The sequence below is a fragment of the Rhincodon typus genome, chromosome 5 (assembly GCF_021869965.1).
Source record: "Rhincodon typus isolate 14 chromosome 5, sRhiTyp1.1, whole genome shotgun sequence".
NCBI classification, from domain to species: Eukaryota; Metazoa; Chordata; class Chondrichthyes; order Orectolobiformes; family Rhincodontidae; genus Rhincodon; species Rhincodon typus.
The window spans coordinates 64,644,215-64,668,404 of record NC_063336.1 but is presented as its reverse complement, the minus strand read 5'-3'; the positions used below and the strand labels follow the sequence as shown (position 1 = coordinate 64,668,404).

Genomic DNA, 24,190 nt, shown 5'->3' with positions numbered 1-24,190 from the left:
GTGCAGTTTTTTTTCCAGTTTTTATTTAGTGTACCATAGAATTGTTTATCTCATTGAAGCGGGCCATCTCGCTGAAAAGTTTGGGACCCACTGCATTAGGGCCAAGGTCAAGGATGTCACTGCATGGCATTGTGAAGGGAAGGGATTAACAATCAGAGATCCTGGTCCACCCATGGACCAATGACATAGATAGAACGAGAGATGAAGTCTGACAAGAATTTAGGAAGCTAGGTAAGCAGGTTTAAGCAGCAGGGCCTCAAAGGTTGTAATTTCTGAATTACTCCTGGTGCCAAGTGCTAATGATTGCAGGAGTAGGTGGAAAGAACAGATAAATGCATGGCTGAAGAGTTGGAACATGAGGAAGGGCTTTAGATTCCTGTATCTATCGGCTTTGCTTCTTGGGAAGGTGGGACTTGTACAAGTCTGAAGGATTGCACATGACCATGATGGCGCCAATATTATTGTTAGGGGAAGGGGTTGTCAGTGTATTTGGAAGTGATGCATAGATAAGTAAAGAAGAAAATCAAGTCAGACTAGATGGAGTGAAAGCATAGTCATCATGGCAAGGCTGGATGGCATTTCTTTTAATGCGAAGAGTCTTGTAAGTAAGGCGGCTGAGTTGAGAGTTTTGATAAACACATGAGGATATGATATTGCTATCATGAAGACATGATAGGGGGAAGGGCAGCGCTGGCAGCTCAATATTCTGAAGTATGGAGGGGTGTAAAGCAAGATAGAGGGGTGTGAAAGAAGGAGGGGTTATGCAATGTTGATCAAGGAGTCAATTATAGCAGTAAAGAGAACTGGTATCTTGAGAGCTTCCTCAAATGAGACCTTAATGGGTGAACATAATAAAACAAAAACGGGCAATCATTTTGCTGGGCTGTTCTATAGAGAGTTGGAAAGACAGATATGTCAGCAAATCTCATAAGTATAAAAATAATAGTGTTATAATTGGGGATTTCAAAATTAGGAAACGAGGAGGATTTTGTTGATAGTGACGAGAATTCATTAAGATTCATGGTGAATATGGATAAGCAGATAAAAAGAAGTATAAAAAATAGGAGCAGGAACAGGCCATTCAGCACTTTAATCCTGCCCTGCCATTCAATACAATCATGGCCGGTCATCCTACTCAGTATCCTGTTCCCACTTTCCCTGCAGACCAATTGATCGCTTTAGCTCTAAAAACTACATCAGTCTTGGAAGCATTGAATATTTTGGTCTGTACTGATTTTAGTGGCAGTGAATTCCATAGAATCATAATTCTCCGGATGAAGAAAGTTCTCCTTATCTCAGTCCTAAATGGCTAATTTACACTGGCTCTGGACTCCCTGATCATTTGGAACATCCTGAGTTTAACCTGTCCAATCCAGTTAGAATTTTGTGGAGAGTCCTCCCCGCCCCTCCCCATTCTTCTAAACTCCACTGAATGTCGTCCCAACTGATCCAGTCTGTTTTCATATGTCAGTCCTGTCATCCCAGGACACACTTCACAGCACCCTAGTTTGTCAGGCAACTAAACACACAGTTCAGGGGATGTAGTTTTTTTAAAATCCTGATGTAAAGCACAGGTTTAAAGGTAAAACAAACAAGTCTGCAGGAGGAGGCTGCAGTCAGCTCCTCGCCATCTCTTCCTTTTAAGTTTCTGTTTGAAGTTTCCCTGACTCTGTGCAGGTGTGACATCCATTGGTCAACAAAGGACTCTACAAGACAGTCACTGAATGTGCAACAATGGTTATCTTTTGGCTGACCTCTTTAACAAAAAAAAGTTGGCATTAAACCTTCAATTTGTCCATAAGTAATTGTGATTTTGATCTGTCATCATATCACAATAGAAATGAAATTTGGAAAGTCTGCCATAACTTACTGCAGCTGCATGAACAAAGTAAGTAATGTTTGTTAACTTGCAAGCAGAATAGAAGAAGTCACATTTCATTGTGCAAAACTGGCGTAAAATTGGCCAGTTATTTGAATGACAGCATCCCAGTGTTAGGTTAAGTTAATGTAAGAATGAAATGCAATGCTGCATCCTATTATTAGTTAGAGGGAACAAAGTGTCCCCAATATGGTTTAAGAAGATAGTTAAACTGGGTCAAATTATTTACAATAGAGATTGGTATAGATACATCTGACATTGAGAAAGTGCTAAAGAGCAGTGATTTTTCAGCAAGCAGGACCAATTAGACCATAAGAATTAGGAACAGGAGTAGGCTATTTAGCCCCTCGACCTTGTTCAGCCATTCAGTAGGATCATGGCTGATCTGACATTCCTCATGTCCACTCTCCTGTCCCTTCCCCAAAACCTTCGATTTTCCCCTAGTGATCAAAAATCTATCTCAGCCATAAGTATACACAAGGATTCCATCCTGATTGCTCTCTGTGGCAAGGAGTTCCAAAAAAAATCTTCTGAACCCTCTGACAAAAGAAGTTCCTCCTCATTTCAGTCTAAAATTAGTCATTCTCAGACTATGCCCTTTAATCCTAGACTCTTTCAAGAGGTGAAATAGCCTCTCAATAGTTACTTTGTCAAACCTTCTAAGAATTCTACATGTATAAATGAGTTCACTTCTCATTCTTCTAAAATCTAATCAGTAGTTTCCCAACCTGTTTAATTTTGCTCTTAGGACAATCCCTTCATATCGATAATCAACCAATGAACCTTCTCTGAGCTGCCTCCAATGAAATAACATCTCTTTTCTTAAATGAGAGGACCAGAACTGCTCACAGATGTAGTCTCACCAGCACCTTGTACAGTTGAAGTAAAACCTCCCTCCTCTTGTACTCCAGCCCCCTTGGAAAAAGGGCCAACATCCCATTAGCTTCCTGGTTACCAGCTGCACTGATGTGCTAGCTTTCTGTGTTTCATGTACAAGTATTCTCAAGTAAGAAGGCACTTGGGAATACTTGTGCATGAAATACAGAAAGCTAGCAAATGTTCTGAAGAAGGGTCACCAGGCCTGAAACCTTTACTCTGCTTTCTCTCCACAAATGCAGCCAGACTTGCTGAGTTTTTCCAGCAATTCCTATTCTTGTTTTGGATTTCCAGCATCTACATCTTTGTTTTATTTTACCCGCAAGTCCCTTTATAATGCAGCTTTCTGCAGTTCTTTTCCATTTAAATAATATGCTGTTCATTTGTTCTCCTTTCCAAAATGAACAACTTTATGTTTTTCCATATTATATCCCATTTGCCAACTTTTTGCCCACTTATTCAATCTATCAGTATCTCTCTGTAAACTGTTTGTATCTCTCTTGGAACCTACGTTTCCACCTATTTTTGTGTCATCTGCAAATTTGGCTATAGTACATTCGGTTCCTTCCTCCAAGTCATTAAATGTACACTGTAAACAGATATGGTCCCAGCACTGATCCCTGTGGGGACCCACTGGTCACAGGTCATCAACCTGGAAAAGAACATCTTTATACCCACTTGATGTTTCCTGCTCATTAGCCAATTCTCTGCCCATGCTAGTATGTTATCTCCAACACCGTGGGCTCTTATAACTTAACCTTTTGTGTGATACCTTGTTGAACACCTTCGAGAAGTCCAAATGCAACACATCTACTGATCCCGCTCTATCCATTCTAGTTGAGATTTCTCAAAAAACTGTAATAAATTAGACATGATTTCCTTTTCATGAAGTCATGCTGACTCTGCTTGACTAGATTATGATGATTTGTTTGTTCCCTGTTTAGACATGTCCAGTTGTCACAAGTGTTATCAACTTCATTCCAACTGATACTTTGTGCATGATGATTGTAAATTATTAATCAAATTTGGCTGTTTTTAGGTAAATAAAGCTCTTAGGGTTTTTTTGGCATCAAACTAATTCTCTCTTTCTTTGTCTGTTATACGCCACAGTAAATCAACAATTGGGATACAAGCTGGACATTGTACTAATTGGAACAGAAAATGAACCATTTGATAGTGATCTGTACAATTTACTGGGACATGCAGTGTATCCCATTAATTTGCATTTTGAATTTGGCACAATTACTATCATCCCAACAACTGATGAGTACTTGGATCTATCAAAACTCTTACGCATTAACCAGTACAAAAAGTTGTGGTTTTTCACATGGCATTTTAATTGTAGACTAAATGTGAACTCAGCTGAGAAATCTCATATGAGTTTGGTTAATTAAAATTTCAGCACAGAAGGTGTTGCTTTGTGGCTTCTCAATTGTAGCCCTTTGTTTTGGTTTACCAAGTTCTTTTCCTGTATTACTTGGTAAAACCACCATAAAGTGTCACATTATTATTGCAGATAGTTGTTTGGTAGTAAAAGTCAAGTTGTTATAGTCCCAGAGGACCAGTCTCCCATCAGAGAGAGGATCCTTCATAGAAACCTGAGCTGATGCAGGACATTGAACCCACATTCTTGCCATCACTCTGCATTGCAAACCAACTGTCCAGCCAACTGAGCTAACTGGCACACACAACCTGAACTTTGTCAAAAAATATATTTGGTCAAATCTTTTTGCAAGCAGACCAATTCAAGGAGAAAACTAATACTTATACTGCACAATAGGAGAGTCCTGATTGGTTGACAGTGGACTGTAAAGTAGTAGAGATGTTACCAAGCTGTTCCTTCCATGATATCCTGGTCCACTCCTTAGTTACCCCAAATTGTTCCTCCATTTCTTTCAGTACCTTATTATGCAAGACCAGAAGATGCAGCCACTGCTCCTCTTTCTGCTCCCATCTGACCACCCAAGGCCCCAAACACTCCTCAAGTTTAAACAGCAATTTATTTATGCTATCTCTATTGCTATTTATGCTATGCTATCCTTGTCAATTCTCTACCTTGGATCAAGTCTGACCTTTTAGTCCTTAGCCTGCCATACTGTTCCAATAAAGCTCAACTGAAGCATCAGGAACAGCAAAGATCATCTTTTTAAGGAATAATTTAAAGCTTTTTGGACTCAGTATTGAGTTTCACATTTTTGATTATAACCATTTTGCTTCTTTTTCCTTTGTTGGTTGGGCTCTCTCACTTGCTTTGCTTGCAGGAGGCAGTGATTTGGGATCCTGCCATTCATACCTTATCTAACACATCTCTTTGTCCGTTATCACTCCCTTTGAACTTGCCCCTTGAAGCCCTTGATCATTTAACTTCATTGCCTTCCTTCTATCACAGATCATCACTTTTGCAACCTTTCCCTGTCATTCCCCTTTCACTGGCTCAAACCTAATGTAGGCAATGGTAAGTGGACAAACTGATAGTTACAGTCATATTTTCAAAGTCATTTGGTTTTGGTCAAGGTTCACAGACCAGAAACAGTAAGTGTTTCTCTCACTAAAGATGCTGCCAGACAGGTGGGATGGAAGGTCATCTTGGGCATTCATTGAAAAAGGCTGTATATTATGCACAGCAACTGACATTCAATTCCATTGATTGTAATCTACCTGTATATCAGGAGCTGCTGATAAATTGCATCTGCCCCACTACTACCCATTCTGCAGAACCAGACAAAATAACTTGCTACCACGTATAAGTTGAACAACCAAATGTTGATCAGATGCAACATTCCTGAAGCAGAAGTTTAGGCTTCTTTGCCCACTTCCATTGAAGGCATGGAGTACTGCCGTGGATTATACAGTATTAGATTTCAGCATGGCTCAGGGACTGAGTGAGAGTTCCAGAGGAGAGATATCCCATAAACACAGGAGTGAAAGAGGCCATCTTGTCAGTCTGTCCCTCCAAACACTGTTTTGGGCGACAGCAACTAATAATCAGACACAGTGTCGAGCTGGAGGAACACAGCAGGCCAGGCAGCATCAGAGGAGTAGGAAAGTTGGTGATCCCGGTCAGGACCCTTCTTAATAATTTACCTGACCTCATGTTCTCCTCATTCAGAACAAGAGGGACTATTGGCAATTTCCCATGACCAAGGAGTCCCTTCTACCTGACAGTTCCCATAAAGTGGAATCACACAGTACTTTGAGCACAAAATTTGATTGCCTCAGAAAGCAGGTATAGGATTTGATGTATAATTAACCCTCCTCCATTCCTTCTGATGTAAAGATGGCATAAACTTTGTGCTGTCAACTCATTACCACATTGTAATGTACAAATAGTGCTAAACATGTTTCTGAGTGCTGTATGACTTAGCACAGACTAAACACTTGGAGCTTGTAGAACATAAAGCTGGTTGATCGCTTAAAGGAGAAGTACATGAACATAGGTTTAGGATTAGGCCATTGAGCCTGCTCCACAATTCAATTAGACCATCACTGCAATCGGCCTCAATGCCATTTTCGCAACTATCTTCATAATTCCTTGATTTCATTAGTTTTCATACGAACAAGGAATAAGAGATGGCCACTTAGCCGTTCAAGCCTAATCCACCATTCAATAAGATCACAGCTGACCTGATTTTTAACCTCAACTCTACATTCCTGCTGATCTCTGATAATCTTTTATCCCCTTGGTAATCAAGAATCTATCTGTGTTGTAAAAATATTTGAAGATTCTGTATCCACTGCCTTTTGAGGAAGGGCATTCTAAAGACACTCAACACTGAGAATTTATTTTCCTCATCTGTCTTAAATAGGAAACCAATTATCTTTAAACTATGACCCCTAGTTTTACATTCTCCAGCAAGAGGAAGCATCCTTTCCACATCTACCCAGTCAAATCCCCTCAGGACCTTATATGTTGCATCTAAGTCACTTCTGTCTTTCTGAATGCCAAAGGAAGCAGGTCTAGTCTGTCCAACATCTACTCATAAGGCAATCAGCTCCTTCCTGGATTAGTCTAGTAAACCCTCGCTGAACTGCTTCCAATGTATTGACATACTTCCATAAGTATGATGACCAGTACTGTATACAATACTCGAGATCTACACACTGTACAGAATACAGACCTGAGGGCTCCCTCATTCCTAGCAATCCTAATACATTTGGCTCCCTGTGTGCTGTATACGTTACTGGCCCAGACATCACTGATCACTTCATTTGCGTTATCATTTTTGGACACAGAGGCCAGGGAAATAATAGTGATGTTTGACCATGAAAGACAATGATGCCAGCAGAATGCATTGCCTCGTTCCTCTTGCTTCTATAGGCTGCAGGACGCCCTTAACACAGACATTAATTAATAGTACATAATATATGGACATTACATGAAATTAGGCATCATTTTACATTCAGGTCTGCACAGATTAATGTTTATGCAAACACGAGACTTTATGAAATAACTCTACATAGGCTGACATCCTGTCACCAAGTTACTCATTATTCATAGTACATGACACTGACCCAGCTAATATAGCTAGGTCCTAGAATGATCAGAACCTCTGATACTCCTGTTTATATCTGTCAGCCAGGGCTCCCTCATTGGAGCAGATTAACAGCCCCAATCAGGGAACTCATAGTCAATTAGATCCACCTGTCAGACATCGCTCCAATCACTACAATCCTCGCCTATTAAGTCCTGGGATGTAGGCCTGTTCTTTTTTCTGTGGCTTCTCCCGTGGCATTTTCGCAATAAGTCTACTTCCCCTGACTCTGGCCCAGAGGCTGCTTCTTGGCCAAAATTCTTCATCTACAGGCAGTAATACTATCAAGGTTGCAACATCCCCAGTGTCCATCCTATCTTCGGAGATTTCTTCGATGCTGCGGGGAGTGGGCCATGGGTTCTGACAGCCTTGCTGGATGTTCTGACGGGCCAGGTATGTTTTGCTCCTGCCCTGTTTGCAAGGTTGCAGCTTTCATGTGGCCCATGTGTTTGTTCAGGACCACCTCACTTACATAAACTTTGTATGTCACAGGACCGGACCTCACGTTGACCATGCGCACCAATTCAGAAAAAGAGTGCACCGCTGAATTTGACCTAAAGCTATGGGTGGCACAGCCCCGTCCTCTTTAAGTAGTCCTGGCAGGTGTTTGTGGTCCACTACTATTACAATTTTATGTCCATAAAGGTATTGGTGGAACTTCCTTACACCAAAGATGACTGCCAAACTTTTCTTCTCTATCTGAGCGCATCTTCATTTGGCATGAGCCAAAGTCTGAGAGGCATAAGTTATCAGGCATTCCTATCTACTGTGCCACCAGTGGGCCACTATACCCCCATACCGTAAAGGGAGGCATTAAATGTCAGCACAACATCTCACTTGGGATCGTAGTGTGCCAACATGATGACGATAACTGCTTCTTCACTTTCCTAAAGGCTACGTCTTGGCTACTACGAGACCATTTCCAAGGTTGACCCTTTTTCATTAGTGAATGTAAGGGTCCCAGGATCGAGGCCAGGTTATGTATGAATTATCTGCATAATTCACCAACCCAAGGAAAGACCTAAGCTCTGGTGCAGATGTGGGAGCCAGGGCACCTTTGTTCGCCTTCACTTTATCTCCCAACGGGTGTAATGGGGAAAAGAGAAGGAAAACCTAATGAGGGCACATAGGTGCAGGGCCAGTGAATATTTTTACAGATAAGTTGAATAGATTCTTGATTGACAACAAAGTCAAAGGATATAGGGAGTAGACAGCAAAATAGAAGCCAAAATCAGATCAGTTATGATCAAAGTGCAGAGAAGATTCAAGGGTTTAAACAGCTTACTTCTCCTCCTAAGCCATTCAGGCTGTGGTAGATATTCACTTTGCCACAGCCACACAGAGTCAAATTGTGCCATAGTATCAAAGGCAGTCACTCCCTCACCACATCTGGAATTCAACTCTTTTGCACGTGCCTGAATCAGTAATTGGTTTGCATGTTGATTGAAAGTTAAATATTGAACAGAATAGTGGAAATAACTCCCTTGCTTTTCTTCAAAATAGTGATTATTTTTTTCATTCCCACCTCAGAGGGTAATAATAGCCTTGTTATAATTGCTCATGCGAAATGCAGCACAGAACCCCCTCCGTACTGCACTCAAGTGTAAATCTTGATTTCTTTGTGCTCGTTACCTAGCCTGGAACATAAGCCTATATTCCTTGACTGAGAGGCATGAGGGTGACCAATTGAGTCATGGCTGACACTAAAACGCATTAACCAAGGTGTTTTCTAAATGCTAAAAGTAGTACACATCGAAACAGCTGTGGAGATCCAGGTGGACAGATCATCAGGCTATTGTGAACAGATACATTAAATAATTAAGAAGGCTAACACAATTCTGGCCTTTATACCCAGTGGCAAGAACACTGAGAAAGTAATCTTGCATGTAGACAAAGCCGTGTTTTAGGCTGCAGTGTGTGCAGTTCGGGGCACTTCATTTATTGAATGATATGTTAACCTTTGAGAGACTACAGTATGGATTTACTGGGTTGACCCCTGTTATTTTAAAAATTACTTTAACAGGAGAGTTTGCACACAATAATGTCCGTGTCTATGGAATTTAAATTGTTAAGGAGTAAATTGATTGAAGTTCTCAGGAAATTGAGAAAACAAATGGATAGATAGCAGATATTTTCAGTGTTGGAAACTAGACAAGAAGGCACACTTGAAAAGTTAGAACCAGAGGTTGGAACACTGTTCTGCAAATGACGACTGATTAATTGTTAATTGGACATTAATTGGCCTTTGGTCTCTGAAAGTATTAAAATATTCTTAGCAGTGGTGCTACATGGAATTTGTTTACAAATCAGCTATGGTGTACTTGAATGATGGAACAAACTTGAAGAGCTAAATTGCCTATTCCTACTCTTTGATTGTAGAACAATAGGAAAAGCTAAACATTTTCAGGTCATTACAACCACAGAATCTAGGTCAATATTCATTATGTGCATTAAATAGGAATCATGTATATCCATTCCTAATATGTAAAGCAGCACTGTAATTAGAAGTTAGTAACTTAATCAAATTATTTTTCTAGGTCACTTCATTGCAATGAAAGCAATAATGAAACAACTAATTTTAAGCATAAATATGAGCAATTAATTATTCTATTTTCCTTTTGTTAGATGTAAAGTATTTAATAAAATTAAGCTTATCTTTCCATTTTCCAGGTACATTGAGTTAGATAGAACTTACATAAAGTTAATAATTGATTTGTTAGCTTTATTAAATGTATATTCCATTACCTAGTATAAGAAAATAAATTGTTTCCTCTTTACATCTAAACTATTGAGCAGAAATAATGTTTAAGCAGTGCCATTTAATTGGGGCAAAGGAGAACCTCAGTGCTATCCACATGGTTTCCTCAATGTTTTCGGGAGAACTATTATCTGTGACCATGGAATCAATGTAAATTGTTGTGGCACACTTGAATTGGCACTACATAAACTCATGGCTCTATCACAGATTATTGAAAATGCTTTAATTACATCATTTTTTTCACCAGTTTGTCAGACTATGAACAATGAAACTCAGTGCATGTGCGAGTGTGGATTTACTTGGAACTCAGCGTTTTGTACAAAATACCAGTCTTGCTGTGGGAGTGTCATAAAGGGACAGAACTGTGACTGCATCAGAGGTGAACCAACAGAAGGGACATACTGTGAGTCCACATCCGTAATGACAATCCCCACACCAAGCGCTGTGTCCACAGCAACAACGATGTCAGCAGCAACAACGACATCAGCAGCAACAACAACAATGACCATGCAAAGTAACTTAGGTATACTGAACAAACATTGTTTTTCCTTTTACTAACAATAAATTACACTTGTTGACTGTGACAAAATTAAATTGATCATGTACTTGCAGGAAAGAAAAGATTGAAAGCTGACATTTAGTGCTGAGTATTGACCATTGAAAGATACATTTAATTGAATTAGTGGCATCATAATTCTCAATTTACTGAATATTTGGGTTTTGTTGGGTAGTGGATTCTCCGACTTGTTTGTCCAAACCTTATTTCAGGATTTTCAGAAACCTGGAAATAAACTTCATTCAAACAATTTTCCACAAGTTAGTAGGCAAGGAGGAGCCTCGACATTTCAGTTTTATGGTTATTGAGTGAAGTCCAGCCTTTGTATTCGACCTACTTAGTCTGTTTGTGGGATAGTTCGCACACCAAGCCTTTCAATTCGGGAAGGTAGCTGTTAAAGAAGAACCCATCAAGGTGGGATAATGAGGATGCTGGGTTAGGACAGAGATCTCTTGCTTGGAATTTCCTGTGTTTGTCCAGAGAAGGCCAATGAGAGATTAGTGGCAACAGAATGGGAAAATGCGACATACCAGCCTCAGGAATGGTGATCATTTTATCTTCTCAACAATTAAACACTAAAGAAAAGAAGAAACCTGGTACATTTGATATGACATTTGAGAAATCCATAAGAAAAATAGTGACCTTCAGTTTTGCATAGGATTTAGACTGTATAATTTTTTTAAATGATGGTGGGTCTTTCTGGAAGTGAATACAGGCTGTACCTCCAGGTTGTACTGACTTCAGGGCCCTTGCCAGACTGGAAAAGTTGCAACACCATTTGAGGTCACACGGGAGTTTTCTGTGTCTGTGTCAGGGCCACGCAGATGTGGCGATCTCTTTCTCCAGAGCGTGGTGAAAGCAGGGTCATTGAATAGGTTTGAGGTCCAGTTGGATTGTTTCTTGACTAACAGGGACGTAAGAGGGTACAGGATGTGTGTTACTTGCCATTAAACTACTGGCCACTACAGGAAGAAGTTAGTCAGCACAGAATTTCTGACTTCCTACCTTCTCTTGTAGGTAAAGTATTTATATGGTTAGTCCAGTTCAGCTTCTGTAGAATGGTAACCTAATCCCCCTATCCGAATATTGATAGTGGGAGATTCAATGACGGTAACACTATTTAATATCAAGGGAAGTTTGTTAGATTTGCCCTTGTTGGAGATGGTTATTGCTTGGCACTTGTGTGGCACAAATGATACATACCCAACCTGACCAACCTTTCCTCATACAATAACACCCTCACCCTAGAAAACAGTTGAGTGAACCTTCTCTGAACTGTTTCTAAATCCTTAAATAAGGCAATCAAAGCTGTACGTAGCAGTCTAAATTTAGTGGCATTTATTTGGCAAACGTAACAAAACATCCCTAATATCATATTCCATTCTCCTTGCAATAAAATATTACATTCCATTTGCCTTTCTAATCACTTGCGGTGACTCAGTATAAATGTTTGTGATTCACATACAGTACACCTAAATCCCTCTGTGACTTAGTGTTCTGCAATCATCCAATGCTTTTCTATTTTTCCTACCAAAGAGGACAATTTCACAAGTTCTCCTATTATACTCCAACTGCCAATCCTATGTCCATTCACTTAATCTGATTTCGATAGGCTCTTCACAACTTAGTTTCCAACCTACCTTTGTGTCAATGCAAACTTAGTGAACTTTCACTCAATCACTTTGTCCAAATCATTTATATACCTGGGATACCAACACTGATCCCTGTGAGAGTCCACTAATCACATTTTCCAAGACAAAATTGATCCATTTGTGATTACTGGGTTGTTTCCTGTTAGCTATGCAATCCATGATCTGTCTTAATATGTTACCCCTATTCTATGAGCAATTATTTCATGTAGTAGGACTTGATGTAGCACATTGTAATCAGTAGAGCCATCAATCAGCACCTACTGAGAAATAATCTGCTTAGTGACACCCAGTTTGGGTTCTGCCAGGGGCCACTCAGCTCCTGACCTCATTACAGCCTTGGTTCAAATGCAGATTGCAGAGGTGAGGTGAGAGTGACAGCCCTTGACATCAAGGCTGCATTTGACCAAGTGCAGCATCAAGGAGTAGGCACCTGGAACATCTTCCACTCCCTTCCCCTCTCTGCCTTCCGCAAGGACCATTTCCTTTGCCGCTCCTTAGTTCCCGCCACATTCCCCACCAACCACTCCAACCTGCCCGGTACCTTACCCTGTAACCATAAAAGATGCAACACCTGCCCACACACCACCTTCCTCACCTCCATTCAGCCCTTCAAGTGAGACAGAGCTTCACCTGCATCTCCTCCAACCTAGTCACGGCACGGTGGCTCAGTGATTAGCACTGCTGCCTCGCTGCACCAGCAACCCCGGTTCGATTCTACTCTCAGGCAACTGTCTGTGTGGCGTTTGCACATTCTCCCTGTGTCTGCGTGGGTTTCCTCTGGTGCTCTGGTTTCCTCCCATAATCCAAAGATGTGCAGGCTAGGTGGATTGGCCAGGCTAAATTGCCCATAGTGTCTGGGTGGGTTACTCTGAGGGTTGGTTTGGACAGTCAATGTCAGTGTGGTGTGTGAAGGAGCACTGTAGCTTTATAGAACTTTAGTTAGGCTACACTTGCAATTTTTGTACAGTTCTAGTCACCACACTATATAAGTATATGGATGCTTTGGAGAGGGTACAGAAAAGGTTTACCAGGATGTTACCCAGTGTGGGGGATTTTAGCCAAGAAGAAAAGTTCGATAGACTGGGTTTGTTTTCACTGGAATGTAGGAGGTTGAGGGGCAACCTGACAGAGGTTTATAAGATTGTGAATGGCATGGATAGATTGGAAAGTATGAGGCTTGTGCTAATAAATGCCACTCTGATCATTGACACCCCTTGCCATGAAAACAATAATAAAAGGGCAAGATTCAGGCTTGAGATTCCATAATATAATCACAGGAACAGTTTGTCACAAAGCACTACGGAGCTGTTGGGTGGGAGTTTTGACAAATTGTACATCACATCATGTGGGTGTTATGCTCCCAAAGCTTACAAGAGAGGTCCATGGGTGAGGAAAGAACCTGTGTGATGAGTGGACGGAGATTGTGAAAGGTACATTTGCACATGTATTGGGGCAGAGTAAGTGGATGGCTTGGAGATTAGTTTTAGGTATTGGAGAGCTGCAGGGGGTGCGATGCTGAGAGTGGCCAGCACCAAGAAAGCTTATCTGCACTGTCTGAAGGAAAAATACTGTTTGGCTGGAGCTGTTGGTGAGATTCAAGCAAGAAGGAAGGATGCTATTAAGCCGGAGAGGGTTCAGAAAAGACTTACCAGGATGTTGCCGGGAATGGAGGGTTTAGTTTATAAGGAGAAGCTGGATAGACTGGGACATTTTTCACTGTAACGTAGGAGGTTGAGAAGTGACCTTATAGAGGTTTATAAAGTCATGAGGGATATAGATAAGGTGAATGGTAGGTGTCTTTTCCCTAGGGTAGAGGATTTCAAGACTAGGGGGCATATTTTTAAGGTGAGAGGAGAAAGATTTGAAAAAAGATGTGGAGCAATTTTTTTACACATTGAATGAACTTTGGAGGGAGTGGCGGATGCAGATACAGTTACGACATTTAAAAGACATTTGGATAAGTACATGAATAAGAACTGTTTGGAGGGATATGGGCCAAGTGTATGCAAGTGGGACACGTTTAATTTGGAATCATGGTCAACATAGACTGGTTGAACCGAAGGGTCTGTTTCCATGCTGTACAACTCTATGACTCTATTAGTGAATCTAATCTGCAACGCAATGAATAATAGCACATAATTGGAGAAAAGGGGCTCCAACGTTTTAGACACTGCACTGAATCACTTGATAAAGAAGAATCAGAAAGGAGGAAATATGTTTTGCATCCACAGCCGGGCAAAGACCTCACTGATACACATCAATGGCTTGCCTATTTGGATAGTTCTGGTGACCTTTCACTTTAAATTTCACAGCTAACCAATATGACATCCTAATATTGCTCAACCTGGTTTGCAAAAGTATAGCAGCCATCCGCTTGGAGCTCTAAGGGCACTGATTGTTCCCAGTAGTTGGGTGCAAGTGATCCTGATTTTACACCAAACAGATATTAAAAATTAGTCTGATTCTTTTTGTTTCATATGCATATTATTACATTTTTGCTAATCCATGAAAGTCTCTATCTTATATGTAATTCTTTTGAAAACAATTTTCTCAATTATTTGAGAGATATTGGATTATAGTGCGACCATAATATGTTAGTAAAACAAAGTACCTTAAAGCAAACAATTACATTTATTTATAATTGATACTTTCTTTGTATAAGGAGAAAACTTCGCATTCAGAATTGTCGACCTGAGCTACACAGATGAACTAAGCAATGCCTCCTCAAACTTGTTTAAAAGCCACACAAAAATATTCCAGGGGTTGGTATGTAACTGAATGAATTGCATTACAAATTTAAAAAGTATATTTTTCAACTGTGTGCTAAAGGTGGGTAACCTTATCTTTCAGGAATGAATAACAGAAAATCTGGTTGAAGACCGTGCTGGTATCTTGAAGTGATAACATTAATGTAGATCTTAAACAAAAATCAAAAGATCATTAAATGGGAAAGATGTAGTTCTGTCATTGTACAATATCTAATCTTTCTGAGATAAGTAAAATTTGGCTTCGTATCTAGTCTTGAATACTAGGGTAATTGAAACTTCTTGCAACAATGTATTTTGAGGGAATCAGGTGGTTCATTCACGAATTTTAATTTCCCATTTCCCATTTTAAATATTACTAGGAAAAATGTTACAACAAATTTCTGGCATATGACAATGTGATACAGATTTACAGTGATTTTAAAATAATATTTAAATAAAACAATATATATTTTAACTATACCAATGAACCTGACTTGCTACCTTGGAAGGTTCACATTAAATGTTCTGCATCCTTTGGTTTAAGCATAAACTGCCCAGATCCTTGTTGTTTTATTTACCCATCATATCTTTCCTGTTTTGATTCAGTCATGAATATAATGGGTAATTGAATCATGTGAGAGAATCTGTTCCAATCCAGAGTTAATTTATTTTTTAATTGGTGGTAAATTTTTCTTGCAATGATTCCTCCTGTGGCTATTCTCTTTTGATTATCTGGTGCAAGTTTTCATTGGCTGTCATAGGGGTACATTACAAAAGTTCTTTTTTTTTACTGAACAAGTAATCCAGAGGCTGGACCAATGATTAGGCAACAGCCATACAAACTGCACTGCAGCTGTTGGGAAATTCAAATTCATTTAATTAAATAAAAATCCAGTATAAAACAATTGTACCAACAAAGATAACCATGAAACTGTCTCAAGAAATCTGGTTCTGTAATATGCTTTAATGTTGAAAATCATTGTACTCACTCATCCAGTTGACATTTGACTCCAAACCCATGTCCCTCTAAACTTTTTTATCCAGGTATCTGTCCAAATGTCTTTTAAATATTGCAATTGTACTTGCCTCTACCATTTCTTCTGGCAGCTTGTTCCATATGTGCACCACCGTCTGTTTTTAAAATGTTGCCCATCAGATCCCTTTTAAATCTTTCCTCTCTTGCCTTAAATCTGTGCCGTCTAGGTTTGGTCTCCCCTACCCTGGGGAAAAGACTTTGGCTATTAACCTTGTCTATGCCCCTTATGATTTCATAAGCCTCTGTAAGGTCATCCCTCAATCTCCAACACTCCAGGGAAAATAGTCCAAGCTTATCCAGCATCTGCTTATAACTCAAACCTTCTAGTCATGGGAACAACCTTGTAAATCATTTCTGCACACTTTCCAGTTTAACAATATCCTTCCTATAGCAAGGCAACCAGAATTGTATGCAGTATTCCAAATGGGGCCTCACCAATGTTTTGTACAGCCACAACATGACATCCCAACTGCACTCGGTGCTCTGACCAATAAAGAGAAATGTGCCAAATGCCTTCTTCATCACCCTGTCTACCAGTGACATGAAGAACTATCTACCTGCACCCCGGTCTCTCTCTGTTCAACAACACTCCCCAGGGAATCCTTTCCTAGTTTGTCTTACCAAAATGCAATACCTTGCATTTATCTGAATTAAACTCCATCTGCCATTCCTTGGCCCAGTTGATCAAGGTCCCATTCTACTTTTGGATAACCTTCTTCACTGTATGCTGTACCACTAATTTTGGTGTCATTCACAAACTTACTAACCATGCCCCCTATATTCTCATCCAAATCATTTACATAAATAAACAACTGTGGACCCAACACCAATCTTTACAGCACACCACTTGTCACAGGCCTCCATTCTGAACAACAACCCTCTCCCATCACCCTCTGTCTTCTATGAGCAAGCCAGTTTTGTATCCAATTGGCTAGCTTTCCCTGGATTCCATGTGATTTAACCTTACTAACCAGCCTACCATGCAGAACCTTGTTGAAGGCCTTGCTAAAGGTCATGAAGACAACATTAATCACTCTGCCTTTACCTGTCTTCGTTACCACTTCAAAAATCTCAATCAAATTTGTGTGACATGATATATCACGCACAAAGCCATGCGGACTATCCCTAATCATTCCCTGCCTTTCCAAATGCATGTAGATCCTGTATCTCAGAATCGCCTCCCACAACTTACCCACCACTGACATAGTTGACTCCTAACCACTCTGCAAAATTGCTCAGTCAACTGCTAAACTGTATTCAAGAAGACTTTCTCAGCGACAATTAATTGGCTTTGTCAATGATATAGATGTCCGGCAAATACAAAATAAATTGGCATTAAATGATTTCCATATCAATGTTTTTTCAAGAGAAATGCTCAGTAAGCTTCGCCTGAGCTTTAAGCAATGTCTCAGCAACTCTTCTTAGCCAGTACTTTCCTGTGGATAATGTGTATTTATCAGCCAAAGTGATATAAGTCTGAAATCAGTTCAAAATGTGTTAATTGGTTGATTCTTAAGAGCCTGGTAATGATGCTGTGTTTCGAGATCAGAGAAATTTGTAGCTTTATGAAGTTTCATTGAACATGATAGGCAGATTTAAAACACTAAATCTCATTGAGATGCCATGAAAGGAGTGTGTGCTATTAATAGTGAACTGTTGACCCATAATTTGCTATCAGAATAGAAGTGATGCTAGTGACATTTAAGTAATACAACTCCTTCACATAGGAACAGTGGATGGTTAAGCTCAAGTATCCAAAGGTGGTTGTCTGAGATCCTCTGCTGCACTCTTGGCTTTCAAAATACAGCAATTCGCCATTTGAATATTAATATTCATTGAATAAAGGTCCATTGAAGTAGCAACTAACCACATCACAGACAATTAAGTATTGTTTACTTTAGCCTAATTACTATTTTAACAACATGACAAATGTTAATTATGACTAATCAACCTTTCAGGCAATGAAAATTAGCTGTTGTGAGGGGGAGGCAATGGCATGTTAATCTGGAGACCCAGATAATGTTCTGGTGACTATTGTTCAAATCCCTCCAGGTTGAAATTTGAATTCAGTAAAAATGTGGAATTAGGAGTCAAATGATGACTATGACTCAATTGCTGATTGTTGTTTGGGGTGGAGAAAACCCATCTCATTCACTAATATCTTTAGTGAAGGAAACTGCCATCCTTACCTGATCTGTGACAGCAATGTGGATGGCCCCTAACTGTCCCCAGGTACATGGGATAGGCCTTATCCAGTGACGTCCTCATCCCATGAATGAATAAAAAGAAAAGTAGAGTCTTATTGCATCAGATTTTAATTGATGGTGAAGATTTTAAGAAGGTGAAGTTTTATTTTCTCTATTGCAGATGCTTGGTTTCCCCAACTGAAGTGTTAGTAAACCAAATTTACAGTTAAAACACTAAACATGCAGTGATAAACCTATTGAATTGCAGACATTAGACAGCTTCCCATAACAAAATATGTCATTATATTGTTGAGTACAAATATGAAAGTATTTTACCCATGCATTCCCTTATAATATAACCATATTCCCATGTGCTGTTTATATTTTTTTGAACATTATCTTTCTAATCAACTTCTATGCATTTCTGCAGCTGCAAAATGTCTATGGAAATGTGCAACGTGATGCTATAGTGAACATTCTAGGATTCACGTAAGTAATAAACTTTAATAAGATATATTTTAATAGTCACATTTTACATTAAGGTCTAACATCAAGGTTATAGAGTCGAATCTGGAAACTACACACATTAATGAATAGAAACATTTGTACTTTGTTTTTGATACTTGATGATACATTTTCAGTATCATTGCTATTGTTGGGATCCCAAATATCTGCTCTGCAATTTGAAAAATAGGATGATTTTAAAGCTGCTAATGAAGAGCTCACACTTTTGACAGTGTTTTTTGGATTCTCCAGTCCATGAACATACAAGTCATAATACTCTGTCAATCCCAGGGAGGGTCAATGACCAATATCTGAGATGGCTGCATTCTGTTACTAAGGTAAAGCATGGTTCACTGGAAATCAACATGGTACCAGGTGACATTAGAATCTGATTTAGCAGTTCTCAATAGAGGGTGTTTTTAAAAATTTTTTCCTTGGATGTGAGCAATGCTGGCTAGACCAGCACTTATTGCCATTATTGTCTATGTGGGGAAGGAACAGCAACTGCGCTGTTGGGAAGAGAATTCCAGGATTTTGATCCAGTGACACTGAATGAACAGCAATATCGTTCCAAATCAGGGTGATGTGTATCATGGAGGGGAACTTGCACTTCCATCTGCTACCCTTGTCTTTTGAGGTCATGAACTTGGAAGGTGCTGATAGAGGACACTTAACTAGTTGCTGCTGTGCTATATCTGTACGCATGGCTCCATTGTACATCAGTAGTGGAGGGAGTACATCGTCGATGGGGTGCCAGTCAAACAGATTGCTTTGTTCTGATGGTATCAAACTCATAAGTGTTGTTGGAGTTGCACACATTGAAGTAAGTGGACAGTATTCAATCAATTTTCTGATGAAGGGTCTAGGCCCGAAACGTCAGCCTCTCTGCTCCTACGATGCTGCTTGGCCTGCTGTGTTCATCCAGCCCTGCACCTTGTTGTCTCGGATTCTCCAGCATCTGCAGTTCCTACTATCTCTAGTATTCAATCACACTCCTGACGTGTGCTTTGTAGATGATGATAAGCTTTGTGGAGTCAGAACATGTGTTAATCATTATACAATGTCCTAGCTGCTGACTTGCTGTTATAACCACAGTATTTATATGGCTGTTATAGTTCAGCTTCTAATCAATAACGACCCCCATGTAATGGACGTGGAAAATATCTGTGTTAATCTTGTACCATGACCCAGAGGGAAAAGGAAAGGAGAGATTCTCTCACTTGTTCAGGATGATGAGATTCATGGTGTCATATAACTTGATTAATAAGATTGTTGCCTTTATTAATGCCAGGACAATGGAAGGAATAATGTACCAATCTCATGGCTTTTTCTGAACCCATGTGATCCTGTCTAGCCTGTCTTCATGTAGAGCTTGTGGACATTTCATTTGCTTGCCTTTTAAAGTTATGTTAAGGATTGGGGAAGGGGAAGAACAATGCAAAAGGCCCAGAAAAATATGTACCAGGGCCCATAATTTTACTCCTTGGCCTTATGTTCTAGCCATTGACACTTTGGTGGAAGATTCAGTCTGGTCAGTATCCAGTTTCACATTTTGAGGACTGTTGAGGAAAATACAGCCTTTATTTTTGTGCTATTTCAAACTGCACAAAATAAAGGAAGCACTTACTATTGATTTGAGCCTTCATTACATCTTCAGTTGATTACTTAATTCCCTTGTCTTGTCTGTAATAATTTAGCAATGGAAGTGTAATCGTACTCCATCGAGTAACCTCTGAAGAGTCTTTAACTAAAAATATTGAGAAAATTGGAGAAAATGTGAAAAATGCTTTTTCTCCAAAATACACAATTGAGTGGTTACAGGGTAAATAGTCTTTTGAAGAATAAAATAATTTTGCCATTCAGAATTGGAAGTTATAAATGTATGAAAATGGAATGCTTAATACTTAACAAGGTTTACCAGGCTGATTCCAGGGATGGCGGGTCTGAAGTATCAGGAGAGATTGACTCGGTTAGGATTGTTTTCGCTAGAGTTCAGATGAATGAGGGGGATCTCATAGAGACTTAAATAATTCTAACAGGACTGGACAGCGTAGATGCAGGGAGGATGTTCCTGATGGTGGGTGTGTCCAGAATTAGGGGTCACAGTCTGAGGATTCGCGGTAGATGATTTAGGACAGAGATGAGGAGACATTTCTTCACCCAAAAAGTGGTGAGCCTGTTGAATTCATTACCACAGGAAGAAGTTGATGCCAAAACACTGAATGCATTAAAGAGGTGACTAGATATAGCACTTGGGGCGAATGCGATAAGAAGTTATGGGGAGAAAGGATTAGGCAGGATTAGGCTAATGAGTTGGACCATCAGCCATGATCGTGAAGAATGGTGGAGCAGGCTCGAAGGGCCGAATGGCCTCCTCCTGCTCCTATCTGATATGTTTCTAAATAGGTGTTAGTATTTGTATTGTTGGATATTAAAGCACTTTAGGCAGTTTATGTATTAATAAATATTTATAAGTAATTCAATTATTTAGGATGCAGCATAGCTTGAGTCATTGGTTTTCATTGCATGTTGAATAAGAGAAATCAAGCTCCTGTTATCTAGAAATTTTGGGAGAAGAAAGATTGAGAAAATTAACCCAAATAAGTTTCAAATTACAATAAACTGTCAGACGTTGTTAGAACATCAAAAGCATCTGTACCTTCTTTAATAATTTGATAATTTATAACATTGTCATTGTGTGTCCTTGGAGAAGAAGGATCTGTAGGAACAGTTCCAATTTGCGGTTCAGCTGGAATGCACATGTTTTGGAGCTCAGTGACTAATATTAAAACATCCTTGTTAGATAACGGGAAAGAAACTTTAAATTGGTGGTGCAAAGGGCCAGGTTTGGAAAGATAGAAGTTAAGAAAAGAATACTTACCGTTTATGAGCATCACTGTCATAGTGAGTGCACACCACGAAGCATAGCCACAGTAGTAATATCCAGCGCCATAGTTTATACTAATAGTACAGTATCAGAACATCAAGGGGCAGATTTAATGTGACAAAAGGGCAACCTAAAGATGAAGAAGACAGTCTTACAGAAGAAGATAGTTGGAAGACTTCTGAGTCTATGATCGGAATGAAACATTATCATTAAGTTGTCCTATCAAAATCATAATTTAAATTAAGCCAGCAGCCACAAAGCTGAATTTGGGAAACTGTGGAGGGCTATGTACATTATGTATTGGGTTGTGAAGGCAGGAAGTCCTTAAATTTGTCGGCAATAAAAAGTAGAAAACTTTGTAGTGTCATAGAATGCAGAAAGGTCTCAATTTTAACTATGGAAGGTGAGAAACCACTATTTTGACCAAAATAAGGTGAGAAGACACCCCAGTAAGCAGTACAGAGAAGCATTGTTATTTAACTAAATTTAAAACTCTTTTTAAAAAAAATAGCATTAATATAATATTGTGTAGTGTTTCAAAATAAGAAATACAATATGTTGCACAGTTTATGAACATACATAACAAAGAAAATAAAACAGTATTGTTGTTTACAGAAGTAGAAGTCTTCCTGAGAAATAACTTAAATAGCATTAATTTACCGCAGGATTAATAGTTTTAATCCAGAAGTACAGTAGTGTTTAGGTATTGTGGAATCTTGTCAAAGGTTTTACTAAAGTCCAAGTAAACACCGTCTACTGCTCTGCTCTTAATCAATTTGGTAACTTCCCCAAAAAACCCAATCAAGTTTGTGAGACATGAGTTTCCTCACACAAAACCATGCTGATTATCCCTAATCCATTTTTGCCTCTCTAAATGTCCTGCAGATGTTGAAATCCTGAGGCAACATCAAGATTGTGAATTTAAATCACATGGATCCTACTCATTTGTAAATCGAGCACTTTGAGTCCTCCTCACAACTTGATTTCCCACCTATTTTGCATCAACACTTAATCCCTTACAGTGGACTTTGTCTCTTCATCAGTCATTAATATAGATTGTAAATAGATAAAGCACCAACTACGATTTAAGTAGCACTTGTGCCATGTTGGTTTATCAACATGAAAATGACTCTTATTCTTACTCTCTTTTCTAATTAGTCAATCCTCTTTGAATACTGATCTATAACCTCCAACATCATTAACTTTTATTTTGTGTAGAAACACTTTACATACCATGCCAAATACATTAGTGCTATTAGCTCCTCTCTATCTACCGTGCTTGTTATATCCTCAAAAAACTAATGAATTAATCAAAGCTTTCTCTTTCATAAAACCATAATTCCTATGCTTACTTGTAGTATGATTTTCTAAATTCCTGCTACCATTTCTACAACAATGGATTCCAGCATTTTCCCAATGATGTTGGCTAATTGGCCTGTAATTTCTGGTTTTTGATTCTCTTTTATACTGTTTTGTAATCTGCTGCATCCTTTCCAGGGTCTATGAAGTTTTGCAAGGTTATAACTGACATACTGTTATTTCTACAGCCACTTCTTTTAAGGCCATATGATGCAGGACATCTGATCTACTACGTTTTTCTACAGTTATAAAAGCACTTATTGTCAGTTTTTATGTATCTTGCCTGTTTAGTATAACTTCTCCCTCTTTTGAAGTCATTCTTTGCTGGTTTCTAAAATTTTCCCAAAAATTTTACCATTAGTGTTTGCAGCATTATACACTTTCTCTTTCAAACTGATACCAGCCATAATTTCTGTGATTACCCAGGAATGATATATCCTTCTTTTAGAGTCGTTCTTTCTCAATAATCAAAAGCTTTCAAATGTCTAGCACTGCTTATCTTCCATAATATCTTTGCCTATTTTCCAGCTTACTTTTGCCAGTTCCGTTTTAATACTTTTATAATTATCTGAATTTATGTACTACAAACTGGATTCATTCCTAACTTTTCATTTTCAAAGTGCATGTAAAGTTCTCTCATGTTGTGGGTCCCTCTCCCCTAGAAAATCTTTTGTTTGTAAGATTATTCATTAATCCTATTCCCTCATTGCATGTGACTACATCTAAAATAGTCTGATTGTTTTAAGAACATCATATTTAAACAAATTCACCAAAATGTAATATGTCTCAAGGCTAAATTTGCCAATTTAATTCACCCCCAATCTAAGTCAAGTTTAAAATTGCTTTAAGTTATTTCAAAGCCTTTCTTAGAAGCCTCCAATTGTCTTGTGATTTATACCTTGTCCCATTGTGTAGCTATTGTTAGGAAACCTGGTAACTACATCCATCACTGAATTATGTTCTTTTATATTAAAATCAATCCTTTCCTTAGAACTGAGGAAGGATCACTGGACCCAAAACATTAACTCTGATTTCTCTTCACAGATGCTGCCAGACCTGCTGAGCTTTTCTGTTTTTGTTTTTGATTTCCAAGATCTGCAGTTCTTTTGGTTTTTAAAAATTATCCCTGTCTGTTTTAATTACTGGCTTCACCTACCGACTCCTGTAAGATGGAATTAATTATTTCTGAATTGCTTTCATTTTTTCCTTTTTTATCTT

General features: G+C 39.0%; 1 protein-coding gene across 1 annotated transcript in view; it reads left to right on the top strand.

Moving 5' to 3' along the window:
• The window catches only part of LOC109922546 (adhesion G protein-coupled receptor F4-like), a 69,941-nt gene that overhangs the window by 18,451 nt on the left and 27,300 nt on the right, over positions 1–24,190 (top strand). The window contains 5 exon segments of the mRNA XM_048596441.1: positions 3,866–4,015; positions 10,290–10,568; positions 14,916–15,019; positions 18,653–18,711; positions 20,424–20,548. Coding sequence (XP_048452398.1) covers positions 3,866–4,015; positions 10,290–10,568; positions 14,916–15,019; positions 18,653–18,711; positions 20,424–20,548 — 717 coding nt within the window.